Source organism: Talpa europaea (assembly GCF_964194135.1).
Source record: "Talpa europaea genome assembly, chromosome: 1".
NCBI classification, from domain to species: Eukaryota; Metazoa; Chordata; class Mammalia; order Eulipotyphla; family Talpidae; genus Talpa; species Talpa europaea.
Genome location: NC_140073.1, coordinates 22,549,523 through 22,573,571, shown reverse-complemented (window position 1 = coordinate 22,573,571; position 24,049 = coordinate 22,549,523). Strand labels below are relative to the sequence as shown.

General features: G+C 35.2%; 1 protein-coding gene across 1 annotated transcript in view; it reads right to left on the bottom strand.

Moving 5' to 3' along the window:
* Positions 1-24,049, bottom strand: part of CCDC73 (coiled-coil domain containing 73) — a gene marked incomplete at both ends in the record, with an annotated part of 105,604 nt that overhangs the window by 20,608 nt on the left and 60,947 nt on the right. The window contains 7 exons of the mRNA XM_084236667.1: positions 2,280-2,384; positions 3,795-3,854; positions 4,335-4,463; positions 10,425-10,504; positions 10,738-10,873; positions 19,079-19,117; positions 23,634-23,708. Coding sequence (XP_084092793.1) covers positions 2,280-2,384; positions 3,795-3,854; positions 4,335-4,463; positions 10,425-10,504; positions 10,738-10,873; positions 19,079-19,117; positions 23,634-23,708 — 624 coding nt within the window. The remainder of the gene's footprint in view (positions 1-2,279; positions 2,385-3,794; positions 3,855-4,334; positions 4,464-10,424; positions 10,505-10,737; positions 10,874-19,078; positions 19,118-23,633; positions 23,709-24,049) is intronic.

Below are 24,049 nucleotides of genomic sequence, written 5' to 3'. Positions count from 1 at the left end.
CTCCCTCCCTCCTACCCTTTGTCTTTTTCCATTTCAATCTCTCTTAGTACTTTTAAATTTCATTTTATTAATAGTGTCATGGTCTGTGAGCAGGGGGTTACTCACAGGGACGATGGGCCTTACCATACAACTCAGCACAAGCAAGATCCACCAACTATTGGGTTCCACTGACTGCTGCTGGACCCATAAGCTATATCCATGGCAGATAGGTAACTTCCAGGGATTGCAACTCCCAGGATGGGATTCACCTCAGTACATGGGTTGGGGACTGACTTCTACCAAGTCATTTACCTCATGTACCAAGGCACTGCTTACTTGGGTCAGGGAACGGTGCAGGGCATGTGACCTCAGCTCATACCCTCCCTGCTACATCTAGGCCTTCACCAAGGGTGAAATACAAAAGCAGGGCCTCCCAGGTGGCTCAGTGGTTGAGCGCTGGGTTGCGAAGCTGCCTGCAGCCTCCGCAGCGCCGGTTCAATTCCCGGCCCCCAGCAAAGGTCCCACATGGGGTGAGAGACCTCTCCTGCCACGCCCGCTGCTCCCCTCAGCAGTATATTTCGTCAGTCTGCCTGCTCTGTTCTCTGCTCTGGCTCTGGTGAATTCTCTCACCCTCCCGTGCTTCTGACTGTACCCAGTGCTTGTATAAAAAAATAATCTTAAAAAAAAAAAATACAATAGCAGAACACAGGCTTCTTTCCACCTATGTGACCCAGTTGACCAAAAGAAGTGATGAAGGAGCAGGCAGTTAGAGGCCAGACAGGGCCCAGGTCATCACAAGGTGAAAGAATTGGTCCTGGAAGACAGCAGGACACAGGAGAGTGAATGAGCTGAGGCTCCAGTCCTCATTATACACTCTTTTCCCATCAAACTTAATACAAAACTTAAACTCAAAGATAAAAATAATAAAAAGTTCAAGAAAATAACCATAGAACATTAAACCTAAAGCATAAGACCTTTCTAGATATGGGTCCCTATCAAATGCACTGGTTACATACCCCTGAAGCTGGCCCTGGCCCCGCTGACACTGATTTTACATAAGAGGTGATTGTGGTTTTCTGGGGAATGAGTCAGCTTTATCCTTTATAAAGAAGAGCACAAATATCCTCCACTGGCCATGGTCTTTCTCTGAATTGAACGTTCTATCCATTCTATCACTTGGTTCAGTAACACAGGGCAGTTCCCGATTTTCCACTAACTTCTGTTTCTTCATGTGGAGCCAAGGAATCATTAAGTTTCTTTATTTTGCACCCTTCCAGGGTCATGCAGTACTGGATCAAGAATATATACTTCAGGGCCTCCCCTGGTGGCACAGCAGTTGAGCGCTGGGCTGCGAGGCTGCCTGCAGCCTCTGCAGCGCCGGTTCGTTCCCTGGCCGCCAGCGAGGGTCCCACAAAAAAAAAAAAAGAATATATACCTCAAGTCCCATTACTCCAAAAATTCCTCCTTTAAGTTTCTCTCTAGGTATTATTCTCAAACTTCAAGCAACATATGCCAAATTCTTCCACAGGAATTTATCACATCTAATTCTACTAGCAAAACCAGGGTGGACCTTCAGGTTTTTACAGTATCTCAAGTATATATCTAAGGAACAAGATGGCAATTTCCCCTTCTTGTAACCCAATATTGACAAGTTATTTTCCTGTAGACTCCTTCACTTAACTTCCTGAGGGGAAATGCAACCCCCTCAGCTAGGGATGTAAGAGAGCTAGGGATGTAAGAGATGTAAACCCTCATTCCCGAAGCATTCGGCAATCACTGTAGCATAAACACTGGAAAGACAGTGGGGGGACTGTTGTGATAACAGAACCACTTCAGTCATATTCCTGTGAATCCCTTGATCTACGCCCAATTCTGGGACCTTGCAGATGACTCTTAGAAGGTAGTGACACTTGTTACCTTTTATTTTCAGTTTTGGGTCTTGGTTAAAATTCTAAAACTATGGGAGAAATCCTATTCACTGTGATAAAGTGAAACTGGACAATAAAATTGAATGTTTAACTAGTGACTTAATAATCAATTAAAAGTATGTTCATTACTTTAGACACTGATATCCAGTTAACAAAGGATGCCAATCTTGCCCTTAAAATTCAAAATGATCTCAGAGTTGGACAGATAAATGCAACTAAATAGGCAAGATTGATTAGATTTTAAACCTTTTTAAGTATATTTACTTTTTAAGTATATATACTTAAAAAGGTTTAAAAGAAAACACATATACTTATTGCTAATGAAGAAAACAGTTCGGGAGTATCTATATGTATAGTGTACGGACAAATAACCTGGTTATTTTCTTTAAGCATCTTCAATTCTGCTTCTATTTCAGTATTTGCTTGAGTCTGCTGTTGAAGTAACTGCTGCATGTTTTGAAAAGAACTGATGATATCCTTTAAAAAAGAAAAAATATATCCATTGGAAAAAATTAAGACAGTAGATATTTGTCTGAACTCATTCTCAAAACAGATTTCCTTGTTTCTTATTATCTTTATAGTTTAATTTTGACTATAATAAACAATATACTAAAGGTACAGTTTACTAACTTAATATCTAAAAAAAATTATGTGATTTCTTACAACATACCATTTTCAAGAGTTCCTCAAATAATTAACAACATTTAAAATGGACCTTGCATTCTGAGACACTATTGAAAATGTGAAGAATTCAAAATTAAAGCTTGTGTAGGCTTGCTCCCTACAGAGTAAATATTTCACTACTAAAATGTCATATTATTAAATGGGCTAGGATGTTGTAGCATGCATTCAAAATAAAATGGAGTGAAAAGCAGAGGAGAAGAAAAATAGGAAGAATTTTCTTTTACTTTTTTTTTTAAAATAAAACAACTATATGTTATCAAATAGATTCAAATGAGAGTACAATGTCTTATAAACACATGCTCTAAACACACATTCATTTCAAGAATTATCTGCTAGGGTACCACTGGTTAAACCATCAAGGAAAAAACTGATAACTGATTTGTTTTTTATTCTATTTAATTTTTAAATACTTAATATTTTTCCAGCTTTATTGAGAAGTGAGTGACATATAACATTGTGTGTGCTTTAGGTACACAATGTGATGATTTACTAGATCTATACATTACAAAATGATTATTACAAAAATGTCAGTTAACATGTTTACCATTTCATATAATTACCAATATTTTATGTGTATAAGAACATTTAGGATTGGGCCTCCCTGGTGGTACAGGGGTTAAAGTCTCAGTGCTAGCAGGCTATTGCCAGCCACTGCAGCATGAGTTGGATCCCCTGCCAGGGAGCTACCCACATGGCACAGCAGACCTCTCTTGTCTCTCCTGCTGCTCCCCTCAGCAGTGTATTTCAGTGGGTCTGCCTGTTCTGCCCCCCAGTCTGTCTCTGGTGAATCCTCTCACCCTCCCTCCCGCACCTCTGAACTACACCCCAGTACTCTGTATGCATAAATAAAAATAAATCTTAAAAAGAGAGACATTTAGGATTAACTCCCTTAGCAACTTTCAAAAATATATAATCCAGCATTGTTAACTAAAGTCATCATGCTGTACATTAGATTTTCAGAACTTACTCATCTTATAATTGGAAGTTTGTACCTTTTGACTAACATCATCCCCACTCCCCTGATTTATATTTTAACGGTAGTATATGTGAGACATGGTTAAAAGGTATATAGGAGGATGATTCCAATTTGTTATTTAGCTTAATTTGTTTCTTTCCCATATTGTTTCTGATTTTTTAAATTTTAAATTTTAAAAGCTGTTTTTTAAAATTTTTACTAGCTGCCAAAATCTTATGATTGCTTGCCTGTTTTTCTTCTTGAATATTGGTAATCTCTTCATTAATCTTCTTATTTAATTCCAGTTCCTTAAAAATATATAGTTTTAAAGTTATAAAATCTGGCAAATTCTATATTCCATTCAGTGGGCAACACATTTATGCATATATCATGACCTATTATTATTACAGAGTAACAACATTTTGTTTGTTGCTGAAGCAGTGACTCTGGTGAACTGGAGATGGTATTATATACCCAATACAGGCTGCTACAAACATTTGTATGTTCATGGTAAAAACTAGAGAATTTCTCAACTCAAAAGCTTTTCTGAAGACACTGCTGTATTAAAAGATTACCTGAAACAATATTACGGTAGAAATGAAATGGCTATAGCCAAATTATAATTTTACAAAGTCTTGATGATAATGGCAAAAACATCTCCTAATTAAAGAGATTTATGTATTTTACCATGTGTATTAATTTTACAAGAGAATATTTTATATTATAAACCTGAAAGTCTCATAAATATTAAAAAATATTTTCATAAACATGAGCATTTAATTATGTACCATGTTGAGTCTTTCTTGAAGTTCTTGGAATTTTTGCTCTTTAAGTGTTAAGTTGATATTTTCTTCTCCCATCTTATGCTGATATGTGACCTTGAGCTTTATTAAGTCTGAGGTTACTTTTTTTAGTTCCTTAACATTAAAAAAATCAAACAGAAAATTCAGTATACATATTTCATCAAAACAGGGTAGTTTTCTGACAGTTTTAAAGTCTATTTTTAAAACTATCACTATAATTTACTGTTTTTCATATATGGCGATAATAGCATCAGTCCATCAAAATCTATTTTCCCCTAACTACATTAACAAGATAATTAGCAAAGGTGGAAATACTATTTGTGACTGTGGAACAGGTAAAGACAGAGAAAGGATGAACAGAATGCATTTAAGATCTTGGCTCTTGGGCCTCCCTGGTGGAGCAAGGGGTTAAAGCACCGCACTATAAAGCAATCTGCAGCCTCTCCCTGGCTGGCCAGGGAGCAACCCACATGGCACAGCAGACCTCTCCTGTCTCGCCCCGCTGCTCCCCTCAGCAGTATATTTCAGTGGATCTGCCTGTTCTGCTCCCCACTCTGTCTCTGGTGAATCCTCTCACCCCCCAATCCCCCGCATCTCTGGCCTGCACCCCAGCTCTTGTATGTATAAATAAATAAATCTTAAAAAAAAAAAAAGAGGGGCCTCCCCCGTGGCGCAGCGGTTGAGCGCTGGGTTGCGAAGCTGCCCGTGGCCTCTGCGGCGCCGGTTCGATCCCCAGCTGCTCCCCGGCCACGGGAGGAGGGTCCCACATGGCGCGCAGACCTCTCCTGCCATGCCCGCTGCTCCCCTCAGCAGTGTACTTCGGTCCTTCTGCCTGCTCTGCTCCCCGCTCTGGCTCTGGTGAATTCTCTCACCCTCCCGTGCTTCTGACTGTACCCAGTGCATGTATAAACAAAACAAACAAACAAACAAACAAATAAATAAATAAAATGCCTCTATTAAAAAAAAAAAAGATCTTGGCTCTTAAAAAGAGCATACTAATAAATGAACTAATTGAGCAGTAGTATGGCATTTGCATTCATTATTGAACAAAAATTTTGAGATAAGATATCCTGAGATAAGATATTAAAAGATTATTGATTTCTAAGTTCACTAGCATCTAACAAGATGTGTAAGAATAGTTAAAATATAGTGTGATAAATGCTGTATTACAGAAATGTGTAAGAAACAGAAGTTAAGAGCATGGAGAAGGCATTACAGAGAAAAATGGCATTTGAACTGAGTTTTTAAAGCTAAATTTGCAAGTAAGACAAAAAAGGGGTACACATTCCAGGCAAAAATACTCTATATGCACACAGAAACATGAAAGAGAGTTGTATTTTTCAGGGAAACAGAACTAAAATGATATGCCAGTAAATTATGGGTGAGGGGGATGGTGTAAAGTATTGGTAATTGTGACTAGAAATTTGATAAGATCCAAATACTGAATGGGATTTGTATGCTAAGCTAAAGAATTTCAGTTTTATCTGCTAGGAAATAAGGAATTAGCAACTGAATGGACTCTAAGTCAGAGAATGACATAACAAAATTTGCATTTCAGAAGGACAGAATTGAGAAAGATATAAAGGAAGCCTTTTGTGAAGTTATGTACACTGCATAAAATAATTGTTATAGTATCTATGTGGGTCAAGAGACAGGGCTCTATTCTCAGAAGAGTAGGCAAATTAATGCCTCGTACAAATTAATGCCTGGTATGTAGTGAATTATGAAAGAAGTTTAAATGAAGGAGGTAGGTCTTGAAGAATGAGTGGTATGTATACTGGATTTTTTCCATTTATCACTCCTGATTCACTCTCCACCCTTTTTCCACACTGCTCTGTGTGGCTGATATGTATGATATGGCAAACAGGATCCCCTGCCTTTTGACTCCTAGGGATCAACCTATGGGAGGCAACAGGAAAACGGTATGCCAGAAAGAGAGTAAAGTAAGGTAAGTTTCCCGAGCTCCCTCTCTACATGACCACAAACTGGCAATGGCTCTGTAACTACCAGCTTTCTTCTACTGTTGTATCCATAGGTCCTTCCAAATTCCAGTATTTACTTCCTTTCCTTTCCCTTTCAGGACTAGGTGTTGTAATCATCCACCCTACACACACTTCTATTTCTGGGGTGCTTCACTATGCCTTGTTGGTTTCCGGTAACGCTGCCCACACATTTGTAAATAGTTTCTTCATAATTTTTTGTCAATAGCCTGTACTAAAATGCCATCTGTTCCTTGCCCCAACCCTGTCTAATAAAAATAAATTGAAAGAAAGGGATTTCAAGTGGGGGTGGAGCAATGGAGGAGAACAAAAGCAGTTTTTGAGTTAAATCAACTGGAAGATGCTTATTAGGAAGCAATGCTGGATATTAGAATGGGGCCATACCACAGGAGCTCTGGAAAGCAAATCTAAAGAATATGAGACTAAATCAACATTAAATCTTTGAACTCTCACATGTTGTATGTCAGTTCTATCTCAACAAAGCTAGGAAAGAGTTGGGGACTTGAATTAGCAAAGAACTATTCAATCTATCATTCTGTTTACATATAGTAAATATCTAGCAAATGTCACATATACAGAAGATATACACGAAGCTAGTAACTGAAAAAAGTTGGTTTGGCAAAAAGAGTAAATAAAAACTGGAGAAAAGAACACTGGTTACGAGGCTATTGTATTAATCCGGGCATAAGATGAGTGTTTATCCTAATGATTATCAGAGAGTGGAAAATATAATACATCCTAAATATATAATTGAACAGATAAAGCGACTGAAAACCAGGATATGGCTGACGAAAGAAAAAATAATTTATTAATTTATTTTTCTCTAATGCATTAATTACTTAATCTTAAGTGCATATTACATTACAATCAGAGACCTCCATAAAATGATTTTCCACTATGCTTTTGATTGTACAACTTTTATAGCTTTTAAATGTACTGAACTTTTAGTACGTTGTCTGCTTACTAGCCATTTTATTCAAAGCTGTTAGTGCAGCAGATAAATAGCACATGCTTTGATCTCATTAAATTACAACTTATAGTTTCTAGAGTCATAAATATGGTGTCCTTTCCTCCTTCACCCCTCCTTTTCTGGTATGAGGTAGTCTGTTAAATGTCACTATCTCCCTGAGTGTTCAGATGTTTACTCAGACAACTAGCAGAGGTTATGAATGCTGCTCACGGATAGTATCGGGAAATCTTCATGATTGCCATAATGGTGAACCCAGCATTCAGAACTATACCTAGTTTTATCTAACAACTAAGTTTGGTCTGTTTAACTTTTCTCCACAAAAAAGGGGACTACTTATCACAGACCATAACTTAATTACCCTGGACAAAATCACAGAACAGTATGAAAGAAAAAATGAAAATTATTTTTGGGAAATTAATGATTAAAAGTTTTTAAATTTATTTTTTTACTATTAGAAGTTTTGAATGAATGATATAGCCAATGTAAAGAAAACTTAAAGTTATAAATCAAGACCACTTAAAAAATTAAAAATTATAGAGCCTCCCTGGTGGCTCAGCAGGTTGAGCACAGTGCTGTGAAGCTGTCTGCAGCCTCTGCAGCGCAGGTTCATTTCCCGGCCAGCCAGGCCAGCCAAGGAGATCCCCACATGGGGCGGCAGACCTCCCCTGTCTTGCCCGCTGCTCCCCTCAGCAGTGTCTTTGGTCCATCTGCCTGTTTTGCTCCCTGCTCTGTCTCTGGTGGATTCTCTCACTCTCGCACGCCTCTGGCCTGTACCCCCATACTTGTATAAATAAATAAATCTTTAAAAAATTTAAAATTATATTAAAAAGTATAAAATATTAAAAATAAAATGTAAAATAATTTTAAATTCTCACATTTTCAGCAACTAAATCTGGAAGTCTCAAAGGTAATAAAATTCTAAAATTCTCTCTTTTTTACCCATCTATATAATCTCTTTTCCAGGAACTATCTGAAAAAGTCACTTTTCTGATGTGACAAATGTCACTAATTGCATGACACATCAGCACATTTAGGTAGCCCTGCTTAGGGTTTAAGACCTGGGGAAAAGAGGCAAGTGTATCATGAGCAATGCTATTCCATTTGTGCACAGTGACATTATTCACCCTTTCAATAAATCTGCCAGAGATACCTCTCCATGGATTTACATGAGTCTTCTCTCCATCTACAGGTCTGTCTTAAACTAGAAGTATAGTCATAAAGTCCATTATGGCACAATGAAGCATGTCTTTATTTAATAAAAAATATAATTTATGTTAGAAATTTATGAAATATAATCTTTTCATAATGAAAAAAACTAATTGAATAAAGGACTATATTTCAATATAATCACTGTGCTCCTATGATTTATAATAAAAAATACTGTACTTATTGGTCTCTGCTGCTCGTTTCTAGATGAGTTGCTAAAATCTTTGGAATTTTATAAGTGGTGAGAGCTAGGGAGGTACCTTTTGTTATGTTAATGAGGCAGCTTTTTGAAAGTCCTTAGGTAACGAAATGGATGAAGCTGCGGGGCTGTTGCCAGAGAATCTAACCACAAGATTAGAGGGTTGGAACTTTGAATCTGACAACACTCCTTTTTTTTTTTTTTTTTTTTAATGTGTGTGTTATAGACACACTTCTTGGGAGACTGAGTCCAATCACCAATGACCAATAATTCAATTAATTATGTCTTGGTAGTAAAATCTAAAAATCCAAAATGACAGAGTTAGGAGAGCTTCTGGGCTAGAGATTCAGTGGGAGTCGTGTGCTTAAAGCATGAACACGCTGCACCCTTTACCTATACCCTGTCCTATGTATCTTTTTCATCTGTGAGTTATATATCCTTTTATAGTAAATCAGTACTCTAGAAAATAAAACGTTTTTCTGAGATTTATGAAGACATTCTAGGAACTGAATTCAAGGAGAAATTAAAAGCAGAATCCTCAATCACCAATCACCAGGTTACTATGGATATTATTTATTTGTCATTAATAAAAATTTTAAAAATAAATGATTTAAAGAGACACTGAAAGGGTACTTATTCACACCTTAGTCAGTAGTTATTTATATTTGCATTTGAAGTTTATATTGAAAATGGCTCTAAGTAAACTGACTTAAATAATAATGAGAGGGTACTGGCTCACATGACTGAAAAATCTAGAGGTAGGGCAATGGCAGGGTTCGTCTCTACAGAGACTCAAAAATGTCATCAAAAAATACCAATCTGACATCCACAGGTTTCTCCTTTCTGGTTTCTCATGATAGTAGAATGACAGCCAATCACAGTGGGAGATTATTTAAGGTCACTTGTCCACTCCTGAACCAATGCCTGCTGCCAGAGGAATGAAATGTTTATGGCCATCTGACAATTTAGGGCTCATCTCTAAAGCTGGAGGCATCAAAACAAAAATCTGGATGAATTTAGGAAGAAGGAGATAATGATGCTCAGTACGTAACCAATAAATGTCCAATGCACTCCCTCCACTCATACTGTGTTAATCACACAAGAATTTTTCTAGTTCCTCAAAGATATATAATTCTTTCCTGGCTCAGGCTTTTATACACGCAGTTTCTCTGACCTGAAACTTTATTTTCTTTCTTCTCCCACTGTGCAACTCGTTTTATATCGGGGCTGCTCCATAACACCACCTCTTTATATACTAATCATTTGTTGTAATGTTATAACCTTTACTTTTTCTTCACATCATTTACAATAGTTTTTAAATTCTTTAAGTTGTGTGATTGTTTTGTCTACCTCCTCCATTGGGCTATAAACTCCCAAAAGTCTGGAACATGCTTTACTTTCCTCATACTTGTTTTCTCAGTAACACATAGTATTTGCCACACAGAAGTCACTCAAATATAAATGAATGAATGAATGAACACGGCAAATATTGAATGCTCATTGACTACTCAAGTCACCATAAAAATGCATGCCACTGGTCACAAGTTAAAGAAACAATATTTTGAATGAGTTAAATTTACTCATTACATTTATTACTTATCTTTTAAACAAACAAATCCCCCAACATTTTCAGTAATATTTCATAAAACTAATTATTTTACACTATAACTTTTATAATACTAAAAAGGTATCAATCATACCTTCTTTAAACTGCATATTTCAGATTCTTGTTTTGTGTTTAAGGCTGAAAGTCTTTTGTTTAACTGTATTGCTTCCTGTACTGTAACATGAAAGACACTTAGGAAAATGTTATAATTCAAAGCACATTTTAAGGGAAGTATCACTAACATGGGCAATCAAAGTACATAATTATCATTGAATTTAAACATTTATTAAGCTGCCATTTACTATTACCAGTATCAGATAAATCAAATTATTCATTATAAATAGTCCACTTAAACATTCCCTATTAACTAGTAGTATAAGCAAATTTAAATAAGATAGCACACCTACCATTTTGTTCTAACTTTTCATGATTCTCTTTTACCAATCCAAATTGACCTGTTATTGTGGTATAGTATTTCTCAACTTCATTCAATTGCTTCTGATGATCTTCTTTAGCCAGAAGATGTAGCTGGACTTTCTGTTCCTATTTGAAGAATTACTTTAAATGCTGTACATATATAATACACAAACATATATACGTTTGCACACACATATATTAAACATAAAAATGTATTGTTTTAATAATTGTTATTAATGTCATGAAATAATACTAAGTACACAATATAGAGGAAATGTGGGAATATATTTCTAAACCTATGTGAAATCAAAGCACATCTTTTTCCTGTAATAAATGTCACTTAAAGTTCTATTTCCCTTGTTAACAATTTCTTGTAGAAAATCAACTGATTATTTTGTTTATAGAAAAGTTAAGTAGTCCAGTACAAAATTAAGCAAAGTAAGGAGAATATTAAAGCAACTCTTGAAAATTTAGGGGAAAGACACTTTTGATCTCTATTAGACATAAAAACAGAATTTAGTAAATAGCTTTCTATGCTATAATGTTTCCATATCACCAACAGATATTGTACTCATCATTCCATTTTTTTTAATGAAGTGGAAAGTTGCTATATTCATTAATGTCAAAAATTTATCTGTGTTTTGATAATGCACATCATAATTATGCCACCCAGCAAATTTAGAGAAAAAATTTCAAATACACAGGTACCAATTTTTACCAATTATATCTTCCAGTGGAGTTTGTTTTATCATACTTTGAAATATGGCTATAAATTTTTTAAAAAATTTATGGAGCCAGATCAAATAAGCTTCACAGACATCTATAGAACACCCAAAACTACTGCTAATACATTTCTTTCAAGTGCATATGGGCATATTTTCAAGATTAGACCATATGTTGGGACATGGCTTATGTCCCAAAACTACAAAGATTAAAGTCACAGCAAATACTTTTTCTCTCCACAATGCCATAAAGCTAGAAATCAGCTATTAAAAAAAAAATAGGAAAAACAATTACTATACGGAGACTAAACAATAGACTGCTGAACAGCTATTGGGTTAAAGAGGAAATTAAAGCACAAACAAAAGAATACCTCAAGACTAATTAAAATGAGAATATAAGCTATCATGACATATCAGATGCAGCAAAAGCAAGCCTCAGAGGGAAGATAATTGCAATACAAGTCCACCTTAAGAAGAAAAATCACAAATAAACAACTTAATATGACACCTAAAGAAACTAGAAAAAAGAACAGACTTAAATTTAGAAGGAAACAATTAAAAGAGAAAATTAGAAATTAAAAAGACCACATAAAAGATCAATGAAACTAAGAGCTGTTTCTTTGAAAAGATAAACAAAATTGTTGGTTATGAGTAAGAGGACTAATGAAGAGAGAAAATACTAAAAACCAGAATTAGAAATAAAAGAGGAGAAACTCCCACAGATGAAATAGAAATAAAAAGGATAAGAGATTATTATGAAATAACATGCCAATAAATTCAATAACCTTGAAGAAATGAGACAAATTCTAGAATAGTAGTTTATCAAGAAGAAACTAAGAAGAAACAAAAAGTTACATAAACCAATCACAATCATAGAAATTGAAATAGCATTAAAAAATCTCCCCAAAACAAAGTCCAGGGCCAGATGGCTTTATAAGTGAATAGCAAATCTTTGAAGAGGAATTTATACCCATTTTGCTCAAGTTATTTCTAAAAATCTAAAAAGAAGGAATATCCCCAAACACATTTTACAAAGCCAATATTATCTCAATGTTTAATTTACCCAAACCAGATAAAGACAGCACAAAAAAGAAAACTATAGACCAACAGCTTTGATAAATACTGATGCAAAATCTTCAACAAAATGCTAGCAAATTGAATTTAACAATATGTGACAAGGATTACACATCATGACCAAGTGGGATTTATCCCCAGGAAGCAAAGATATAACACATTACATCAACAGAAGTAAAGATAAAAATTATGTAACATCAATAGATGCAGAGAAAGCATTTGTAAGACTGAGAATCATTTATGATAAAAACCTTTAAACAGGGCCTCCCCGGTGGCGCAGCGGTTGAGCGTTGGGTTGCGAGGCTGCCCGCGGCCTCTGCGGCACCGGTTCGATCCCCGGCTGCTCCCCGGCCACCGGAGGTGGGTCCCACATGGTGCACAGACCTCTCCTGCCGCCTGCTGCTCCCCTCAGCAGTGTACTTTGGTCCTTCTGCCTGTTCTGCTCCCCACCCTGGCTCTGGTGAGTTCTCTTGCCCTCCCGCACTTCTGACTGTACCCAGTGCATGTATAAACAAAACAAACGAACAAAACAAAATAAATAAAACATGCCTCTATAAAAAAAAAAAAAACCTTTAAACAAAATCGAAATAAAAGGAATCTATCTCAACATAATAAAGTGCATATTTCACAAACCTACAGCAAATATAATAATTTGTAGTGAAAAACTGAAATTTTCCCTTTAAGGTTAGACAAGACAAGGATGTCCACTGTCACCACTACTTAATTTAGTATAAGAAGTTTTAGCTAGAGCAATCAGACAACATCAGGAACTCAAAGGAAACCAGGTTGAAAAGGAAGAAGTGAAATTCACAGATAGTCTATTAAATATAGAAAACCCTAAAGCAAAAATGATTTACAGGTTACAAAATCAACACGCAAGAATCAGTTGCATTTTTATATAAAAACAATGAGCAACAAGAAAAGGAAATCAAGAAAATAATTCCATTCACAATCGCATCAAAAAGAATTAAATAAGAATCAGCATAACCAAGGATCGTTTAACAGGGTGGTCCCCAGGAAAGGGGGAGGTTCCAGGTTCTCTGCCCCACCCAAGGGAGGGTGGAGCTGAGCAGAAGAGAAGAAGCTGCAGAGGAGACTGAGGAAGGAAGCAGAATGGAGCCAGGAGACCTGGAGGAGGCACATGGAGCCTAGAGACACGTGAAGAAACTGCACTTGTCTTTTGGTTGTGGACGGGGTGACACAGATGTGGGTGAGACCCGTGGGGAGGGGACAATGGCAGCTTTTATCTTGATTGTGATTTTGCTCTTTTCCTTCCAGGCTTGTCTCGTTGTTTCTGACCCTTTTCTGTGGGTCCCCACTGGAAGATGCTTTAGACTTGTGGCAGGCTTTGGGGCCTTGCTCTGGGCCAATCCCATTTGGATGGAGTTTCACCCACGAGGGGACATGTAACTTTGGATGCTTGATTTAGAAATTAGATTCTTTGCCTTTCCTGTATTGTTTCCAAATTGTATTAAAGTTCCTTCCCATTAAAGTCTCTTATGTTTTGTGTTGATGCGGTGGATGGCAGAACCCATTTAGAATAGGCAGGTTTGCGGGGTTTGGGATGCCCCTCTCCCTGCCCTATAACAAGAGGAAGGAATTAGACAATGAAAATTATAAGACCTTATTAAAGGATTTAGGAGATAAAAAAGACATTCCATGTTCATGGCTGAGAAGAGACAATATAGTCAAAATGACCATTATACCAAAAATGCTATATGAATTTAATGCAATCCCCATAAAAATACCAGTAGTATTCTTCAAAGAAACTGAACAAAAATATTAAAATTTATATGAAACTATAAAAGGCCTCAAACAGCAAAAGCAATACTGAGAAAAAAGGAGAAAAACAGGGCCTCCCTGTTAAGATGCAACCTATGAGGCAATCCGCAGCCACTGCAGCAGGAGTTCGGTTCCCAGCCAGCCAAGGAGCAACCCACATGGTGCAGCAGACCTCTCCTACCTCACCTGCTGCTCCCCACAAGAGTGTACTTCGGTCAATCTGCCTGCTCTGTTCCCCACTCTGTCTTTGGTGAATCCTCTCACCCCCCAAACCTCTGGCCTACACCCCAGCTCCTATATGCGTAGATAAATCTTAAAAAAAAAAAAAAAAGAAAGAAAAAAAGGAGAAAAACAAAACCAGATTTTAAACTATAAGTGAACATTAATTAGAATAATATATTGGCATTAAAAAAAGACATGTGGCTCAATGGAAAGAATCAAAAACCCAGAAGTGAATTCATGCATATATCAATACTTCATCCAAGATAAAGAAGTGGTAATGATAAAATGGAGAAAGGAGAGTCTCCTTAACAAATGATGCTAGGAAAATGGATGGTCACATGTAAAAGAATGAAATTGGATTAAAGACTTAGATATGAGACATGCAACAATAAAATATACAGAAGAAAACACTGATGATAAATTTCGTGACATCAATGATAAAGGTATTTTTTTAGAGACTTGCCCCTACAGCAAGGAAAATAAAAGCAGAAATAAACAACCTATATTACCTCAAATTAAAAAGTATTTATACAGTGAAAAAATATATAAGTAGATTAAAAAGAAATCCCATTGAATGGAAGTACATAGTTACAAATTACATAACTGACATGGGTTAACATCTAACATATATTTAAAAACTTACACAATTTAACAATAAAAAACAATCCACTTTAATGAACAGGCATGATTTAAAAATAATATTTACACACAACCTTTGAGAACTACATTTATTAATTAAAGGCATAGTTGCTGCTTTCCCCCCTTTTTTTTTTTCTTTCAAGATTTATTTATTTATATAAGCACCGGGTACAGTCAGAAGCGCAGGAGGGTGAGGGAATTCACCAGAGCCAGAGTGGGGAACAGAACAGGCAGACTGACGAAGAAATACACTGCTCAGGGGAGCAGCGGATGCAGCAGGAGAGGTCTGTTGCACCATGTGGGACCCTCATTGGCAGCCGGGGATCAAACTGGCACTGCAGAGGCTGCGGACAGCTTTGCAACCCAGCACTCAACCGCTGCGCCACCAGGGGAGGCCCCCCTTTTCTTATTTACTTGTAGAGAATGCTTGAAAACTTCAGGTGAGAAGACTTGTTTCTCTTAAAACACTTAGTTCATTATGAGTAAATTTTAAGGAAAAAAATTAAAGTTCAAAAATTATTGACATATAGGGCCTCCCTGGTGGCGCAGCGGTTGAGCGCTGGGTTGCGTAGCTGCCCGCGGCCTCTACGGCGCCGGTTCGCTCCCCGGCTGCTCCCCAACCACCGGAGGAGGGTCCCACATGGCGCGCAGACCTCTCCTGCCGCCCGCTGCTCCCCTCAGCAGTGTACTTCGGTCCTTCTGCCTGCTCTGCTCCCCGCTCTGGCTCTGGTGAATTCTCTCACCCTCCCGCGCTTCTGACTGTACCCAGTGCAAGTATAAACGAAACAAACAAATAAATAAATAAAACATGCCTCTAAAAAAAAATATATATATATTGACATATTCTTCATTTTTACTACTATGACCTACCTTTCAATTTCTTCAATATGAATCTGAGATAAATTAGTGTGGCATCTTTCTTAAAATAGTTTTACCAGGCCTCCCTCGTGGTGTAGGGATTAAAGTCTCAGAGCTATCAAGCTACTGCCAGCCACTAAGGCATGAGTTCCACCCCCAGCCAGGGAGATAACCCAACATGGTACAGCAGACCTCCCCTGTCTTGTCCACTGCTCCTCTCAGCAGTGTATTTTAGTAGATACACCTGTTCTGCTCCCCATTCTGTCTCTAGTGAATCTTCTCACCCCCTGCACCTCTGGCCTACACCCCTGTTCTTATATGTATAAATAAAAATAAACTTTAAAAAAAAATAGCTTTACCATTTTCTTCACAAATATAAGGCATATACTTCTTAATCATGTTACACATACAGATATACATAATATTCATAATCACAAAAATGATTTCCAGACAAATCTTCAGTCTAAAAATATTCTATTTGAAAGAAAATGTTATAATTCCAAATCAAATCCAAGCCTTCAGTACTGAAACTTTGCTTTAATAAATAAAAGTAAATATCTCCTATAAAAGGTTCCCTTTTTTAGAAAGTGACATACAAAAAAAGATAAAACATAAGTAAGAGATGGTTGGATAATTATCTGCTTCATTCATTTAGCCCTATTAGTCACTCAGTTACAGAACACAGTAATCACTAAACACAACAAGAAAGATTTTTATCAATGACCAAATCACAATAACAGTTTATTTTTGTATGTTTTGTTGCATTCTTCTTATTGGTAATGATCAATGGGATTAATCTCTTGGGAATGTCTGAGGACCTTTAGAGGTAAATGAGTTTTTCAATACACAATTGTATTCAAACATCTAGGGATGTCTCACCACCTCTACAACAAAACCAGTTAACTGAATTCCCAAAGACAGTAATTAACCACACTCACCTTCTAGAGATCATGAGTATTTACACACTCACCTTCTAGAGATCATGAACTTCTTTAAAAGTTTCTTAGCACCATTTTTTTTTACAATTTTTTTTTAAAATATGTAATGGATAGTGTATTTTTTTTAAAAGATTTATTTATTTATACAAGCACTGGGTACAGTCAGAGCATGGGAGGGTGAGAGAATTCACCAGAGTCAGAACAGAGAGCAGAACAGGCAGACTGACAAAGTACACTGCTGAGGGGAGCAGTGGGCGGCAGGAGAGGTCTGCGTGCCATGTGGGACCCTCGCCCGGTGGCCGGGGATAGAACCGGTGCTGCAGAGGCTGCAGGCAGCTTCGCACCCAGCTCTCAACTGCTGTGCCACCAGGGAGGTCCCACTTAGCACCATTTTTAACATTTCTTTTAGGACACAACTTTACATTGTTCCCCAAAGTCCTGCCTTGACACTACTAGTCATCTTATTTCCTGTCTTACCCACACAATCAAATATTAAAGAACAGCACCACTTTTAATAAAATAAGATTAATTTAATCTCTGAATGATGTATAGTGACACACATATACTATATAAAGCTTAATAAAGAAAAGGTCATCTGAATTATACATGAATAAAATGAGAATATTTAGAAAAAGATTTTTAACATTTGAATAAGTTATTTAAAACATAAATATTCTATCATACTTGGCATTAAAATGTACATGTCAAAATATAAAATTATTTTAATGCAAAGTGATTTAATGGTTTGGACTGTCAGGAATAAATAATGTAACTATAACTCAAACATCATTTTAGGAGATTCTTAAGAGGCTGTAATTCACAATAATAAAATGCTTGGACATGAGCAAAACTACTCTAAGTATACTGCATGTTTCCATGTTTTTTTAAAAGACTGTATGTATCTCTTTAATGAAATTTTAAAGTGGAATAAAATAAAACACATTTTATGTTGCCTTTGATCTTTAACTTGTAGCCTTATCTCCCAGGTGAAAGGGCACATTATTCAATTTCACTATATTTTGTGTAAAACCACTGTAGCGTTGAAGATGACTTTCAGTACAAATGTCATGGTACTTAAAGCTCAAACCAGAATCCAGTTTTTCAGCTTCTTAATTAAAATCATAGTTTAAAATAGTCTGACAATATTATCTTTATTCTTTCCAGTTGAACAGTGATAGAATTTAACATCTTTTATTCAATCATGCTTAGCAATCTTTCTATGGCTCTTTTATTTTCTAACACACCAAAACAATTTCAAGTAAAATACTTTGCACTTTTATATTAATGTTAAAAGGAGTAATATCACATTTCTTAATTCTCATACATAGATAATATATAAACCTTACTCATAAGATAATTTTACTTGCCTTACCCCAAAGAAAGAAGGCTGAAATAGTATAAACCCATCCAAGAAGCCCTCTGAAGATTTAAGTGAATACAGGAAAATTTTGCAAAAAAAAAAAGCAAAATAATCATTCTGAATCAAATAGGGATAGAGAGAATATCAAAGCAATTACTTCATAAAATGTTATGCTATAAAAATGCAAGTTAAAAATTTTAACATAGTATAGAAAAGATATTCACAACAAATAAACACTTGTTGATAATAAAGGATGACTACTCTATCCCAAGTATAGTATTCAAATATATTGTTTCATGTTTTTAGGCTATAATTAATAACTATAATAAATACCTAGAAAAGATATTAAAAAAAGAGATTTTGGAGTTTTGTTCTTCATGTTTTTAGGCTATAATTAATAACTATAATAAATACCTAGAAAAGATATTAAAAAAAAGAGGTTTTGGAGTTTTGTTCTTCTTGTTCCTTTGTTGTTTTATTTTAATATACAACCTTTACCAAAATTTTGGAACTATGTTAAATTTATTTTTTAATAAGTAAATATTATGTACTCTTGAAATAAATTTGTGAAATAATTAAGTTACAGTTGAAACTAGACCTCAGTTCTTTAAAGAGGATATTAATATCCAATTTCAACCTTTTTTTTTTTACCATAAATGTCACATTTATATTGACAAAAATACTATGCACATTATGTAAGTGTAATCTGGGGGTATACATTTTGCAATTTCCTTACCATTTCACTCACTTTCTTCTGTAAAGAATATTTGGAAACCTTAAAAGAACAAAGCAAAAATTGAAATGCTTTAATTATCTGTTGTAAATTCCCGCTGATATTAAAATTGTATGCTATAAAATATGCCATTTATCTCCCATGTACTATTTTTTCTAGTGGTACTTTTTTTCAAAATATTACTTAACATAACTTTCATCCATATAAAAAAAACATTATATTCATTTACTTATTCAACACTTATTTATGGAGCAATTATTGAAGGTCAGTTTCCTAGGAGACTGGAACACAACAGAGAACAAAACAAATTCCCTATCCTTAAGAAACTGGCTAGTGGGGATGGTAACAGACAATAAAATATGAGTGGTAAGTACAGAAGTTAGAGAGTGACAACTACTATGGAGGCAAATAAAAACAAGATCAGTCAAGATAAACTTGATCCTACCTCCTCCCACAGACATAACAAATCTACAATTACATATGATTAAGAAGGAAGGAATCCTGAAATTAGCCAGAGGTGCCACAGCAAAGGATAAAAGGTTAGGACCAAGACAGGTTACTAGGGAAAAGATAAACTGCCAGTGATAAGCTCTGGGAATTTAATGTATAGCATAATGACTACAGTTAACAACACTATTATATATTTGAAAGTTACTAAGATGTTCTTAGAAGTTCTCACAGAAGAAAAAAATTTAACTACTATATGTAAAGTCACGGATGTTAACTAACTTTGGTAATCCTGCATATGGACATAAATCATGCTATACATCTTAAACTAATACAACGTTCTATGTCAATTATAACTCACACACCTGTAGGGGAAAAGTTATCAAATGTAGTGTATATATAAAACTAGATTGTAAAACACACCTAAACTTGGTCACACTAACAACAAATATAGTTGAACCAACTACATTCCCACTAACTTCCACACCATACCTAATTCTTGATATTTTGAAATGTTTTAATGTCAACCATTTTGATAGGCATGAACTATTATCCCACTGTGGTTTTGATTTGTATTTTTCTTATTACCAAAAAGGCAAAGCACCATTTCATATACTGATTGACCACTTATATAATCTGTGTATTCATGCATGAAATGCTTGTCCCAGTTTTTTACCACCCCTTTCTTGCAGACATGTAGGCATTCTTTACGTAGTTCAGTCATGAATCTCAGCTACATATGTTGCAAATTTCCTCCACTCTATGACTTGCCTTTTCACCACCCTACTAGTGGCCTCTGAACAAAAGTTATTTATCTTAATGACGTCCAATTTACTAACATTTCCGTTTTGGCTAGTGCATGGTTTAAGAAATCTCAATCTACTCCAAGTTCATAAAGATATTCTCCTATGTTATCTGTCAGCTTTGGTTTGCACAAGAGCTGGTTTCTGTGTATTGATTTTCTGTATTGATATTCAATTGACCTGGCATTAATTATTGAAAAGAGGATCCTTTTTAAGCAAAGCACTAAAGTGGCACCTTTGCCAAGTACCAAGTGTGAATTTATTTCTGAACTCTACTGTTTCACTGGTCTATCTATCATTGTAAAAATACTGCACTCTCTTATTGTCACCTTAGAATAAGTCTTGTTATTTGATAATAAAAGTTTTCCAACTTTATCACTCTTTAAGACTTTTTCTTATATATTTTTCACAAAAATCTTAGAGTCAGTTTGACAAATTCTATAAAAATCCTGCTGGATGTTTCATTGGTATTACTTTGAATCAATTGATTTATTTGGGAGAACTGAAATCTTACAAAAATATTATCAGACGATTTCCTATTTATTAATTTATTTTTAAATTTTGTCTCATAAGCTGGGATATAAGCTCCATGAGAACAGGAACTCTCTCCATTTTGTTTACTGCTATCCCACAATCTAGAAGAAAAGCTGGCAAAGTTTAGGTTCTCAAAAAATATTTTTAATATATTTTTAAAAAGAAAGCAAACAAGGGCCTCCCCGGTGGCGCAGCGGTTGAGCGCTGGGTTGCGAAGTTGCCCGGAGCCTCTGCGATGCTGGTTCGATCCCTGGCTGCTCCCCGACCACCGGAGGAGGGTCCCACATGGCGCTCAGACCTCTCCTGCCGCCCGCTGCTCCCCTCAGCAGTGTACTTCGTCACTTCATCAATGCCTGCTCTGCTCTCCCCTCTGGCTCTGGTGAATTCTCTCACCCTCCCGCGCTTCTGACTGTAACCTGTGCTTGTATAAATAAATAAATAAATCTTAAAAAAAAAAAAAAAAAGAAAAGAAAAGAAAGCAAACAAGCAAGAGTGCCTGTAAGAGTTGTCTAGGTGAGTTTGCTACTCAATATCAGCTCTTCATTGAAGAAAATTTGATAAAACAAACAGAAATAAAACTTGTTTTAAACAAATCATCTCATAACCTCAAAATAATAATCATTAACATTTTGGTATCCAGATATTTTTCTATGCATTTATGCTCTCAAAGAGAGTCAGTGAGGAGTGAATAATATAGGGACTATTTTGTGACCTATTTTTACTTAATATATAATAAAATATCTTTCTGTGACAAATTTATCAACAACGTAACTTTTAACAGCTACATAGTATTCCACTATAACTTTGTACCAGGGTTTACATTTGCTCTCATTTTGGGGTATGTATTCAGTTTTCAATTTTTTACTACTATCAACTATGCTGAAATAAGCATATTTGTACCACTAACTCTGCAATTACTCACTTTAGAATAAATTCCAAGAAAATGATTCCTAAAATTTATTCATTTTCATAGACTTTTAACAGTTCTTACACAGTCCTCCAAAGTAGTTGCCCACTAACCAGTATGAATGAGTACTCATATTTTTGAGTACTCACTTTCTTAAATCCACCTTATATTTGTGGAATTTTAAGCAGAAATATAGCCACTATATTTCTGAGGAACTAAAATGTTTTAGCAAAGTGCCTTAATAAGCTGATGATTTTCTTTTCTTTTGGGGGAATGAGTTATTTGTGAGTAACTTCTTAAAATGGAATACTGTAACTAAAGCATTGATCAGTCATTGGGAGTACAGTAAAAAAATTCGTTCAACAAATTCCGGGGAATGCAGATATAAAGTAATATAAGTAAGTGAAAAAGTATGGTCAATTAGTTACTGATAAATTCTAAAGAAAAATAAATCAGGAAAAGGGGTTACAGGGGTTACATAGGATGACATGAAAGCCCTTTCTGTGAAGGCAACTTCTAAGTAAAGACTTAATAGAAGTGACAAGAGTATTCTAGCAAGTAGAAAGGCCCTAAGATGGAAAATATCTCGTGTTTTCAAATAACAGCAAGGAAGTCAGTGTGACTAGAAGGGAGTAGTAAGCAAGAGAAAGAAGAGTGAAAAATGAATTCAGAGTAGGAGAAGGGTAGAGGGGAGGACCAAATCATTACAAGGAAGGCCTTGTAATACATGATATGAATTTAGGTTTCTATACTGAATAAGACACAAGGCCAAAGAAGTATTCCAAAAACAAAAATTATATAGCCTGACTTACTTTTTAAAAAGACAACTCTATTGTTTAACATTAAAGCTGAATAGAAAAAGTGGATATTCACATGCAGAAGAAAAAATTTCGACCTTTACAAAAAATCAACTCCAATGGATTAAAGACTTAAACACAAGAAAACTAGCAACAAAGTGAAAAGGCAACCCACTTAGAGTTGAGGAACTGAAAATATATTTCTCAAAAGGAGATATACAATAGACAACACATATATAAAAACATGGTAAAGCAAAACCATAATGAGGTATGACTTCCTATCTATTAGAATGGCTATGATCAAAAAGATCATAAAAGTATTGGTGAGGATGTGGAACAAAGGGAACCCTTAGACTACCTCAATCAGATAAAGAAAGAAAACTTACTATCTGCTTACACAAATCCATACTATGATGTGAATTACTTGATTAAGAGAGATACATACCATCAGGGGCCTTGTTATCAAAATATATAATGCTTTTTGTAATTAACATTATAGTATAATCTTTGAAATCATGTGACTATCTTCTCCGCTAACAATCTTTATTTTACTTTTTATCAAATTTTATTGTCTTCCCCACTAGAATTTAAGCTCTACACAGGCAGAAAATACATACTAAATGAATCATCAGCTATCTTCTATGAGACTGTGAACAACTTGAAGGCAAACAATGTTTTCTTCATTTTTATATTTCTAGAACACAAGCACAATTCTTAGAAAATACTCATTACTGTATTTAATTTTTAAGGACCATGGGTAAATCAGTTGTAGTATATAGGTATGACTTATTTTCCTCATCTATAAAGCATTAAAAACAATATATATTTAATCATATTACTGTAAGATATAGTGAAAGTTATTTTAATATATCTTTTTAAAATGAAAGATGGGAGTAAAAATTCTACTAATTTGAAATTCAAGGCTCGCTCCAAAAAACGTACTAAATTATACAATATATTGTAACATACATGATTTTCCACAGTTTTGCTTTGCTAGTTTAAATATTTCATGGTATTTTACTGAGATAGTGCTAGAATAGTAAAATCATTTTTAAGCAATACTAAATTACCTGTAATGTTTTTAATGTTTCCTTCAATCCTTCTATTTCTTTTTCTTTTATTTCTGTAGCCAGTTGATATTTTCCCTTTAAGGAAAAAGCTGTATTTAAATACCTTCCAATGTAAATGATATTATTAATGGAGAAAATATAGGTACTCAAAAATCAAAATCTCTACCTTAAATTTAATGCTTTAAACTTACATCTGCACTACAAATTACACATCTGGAGACTTCAAAGTATCATGAAATTTCAATGTCTTTATAAGATTGTAGATATCATGAAGTAGAAAATAATAACAAATCATTTTAACAGTAGACTATTTCTGAGAACTTAAGAACACTATATAGTAGGTATTCAACATACCTAAGACATTCTTATATAACTAAGACATTCTAATTAATAAGAGATATTTGTCTTATAAGTTT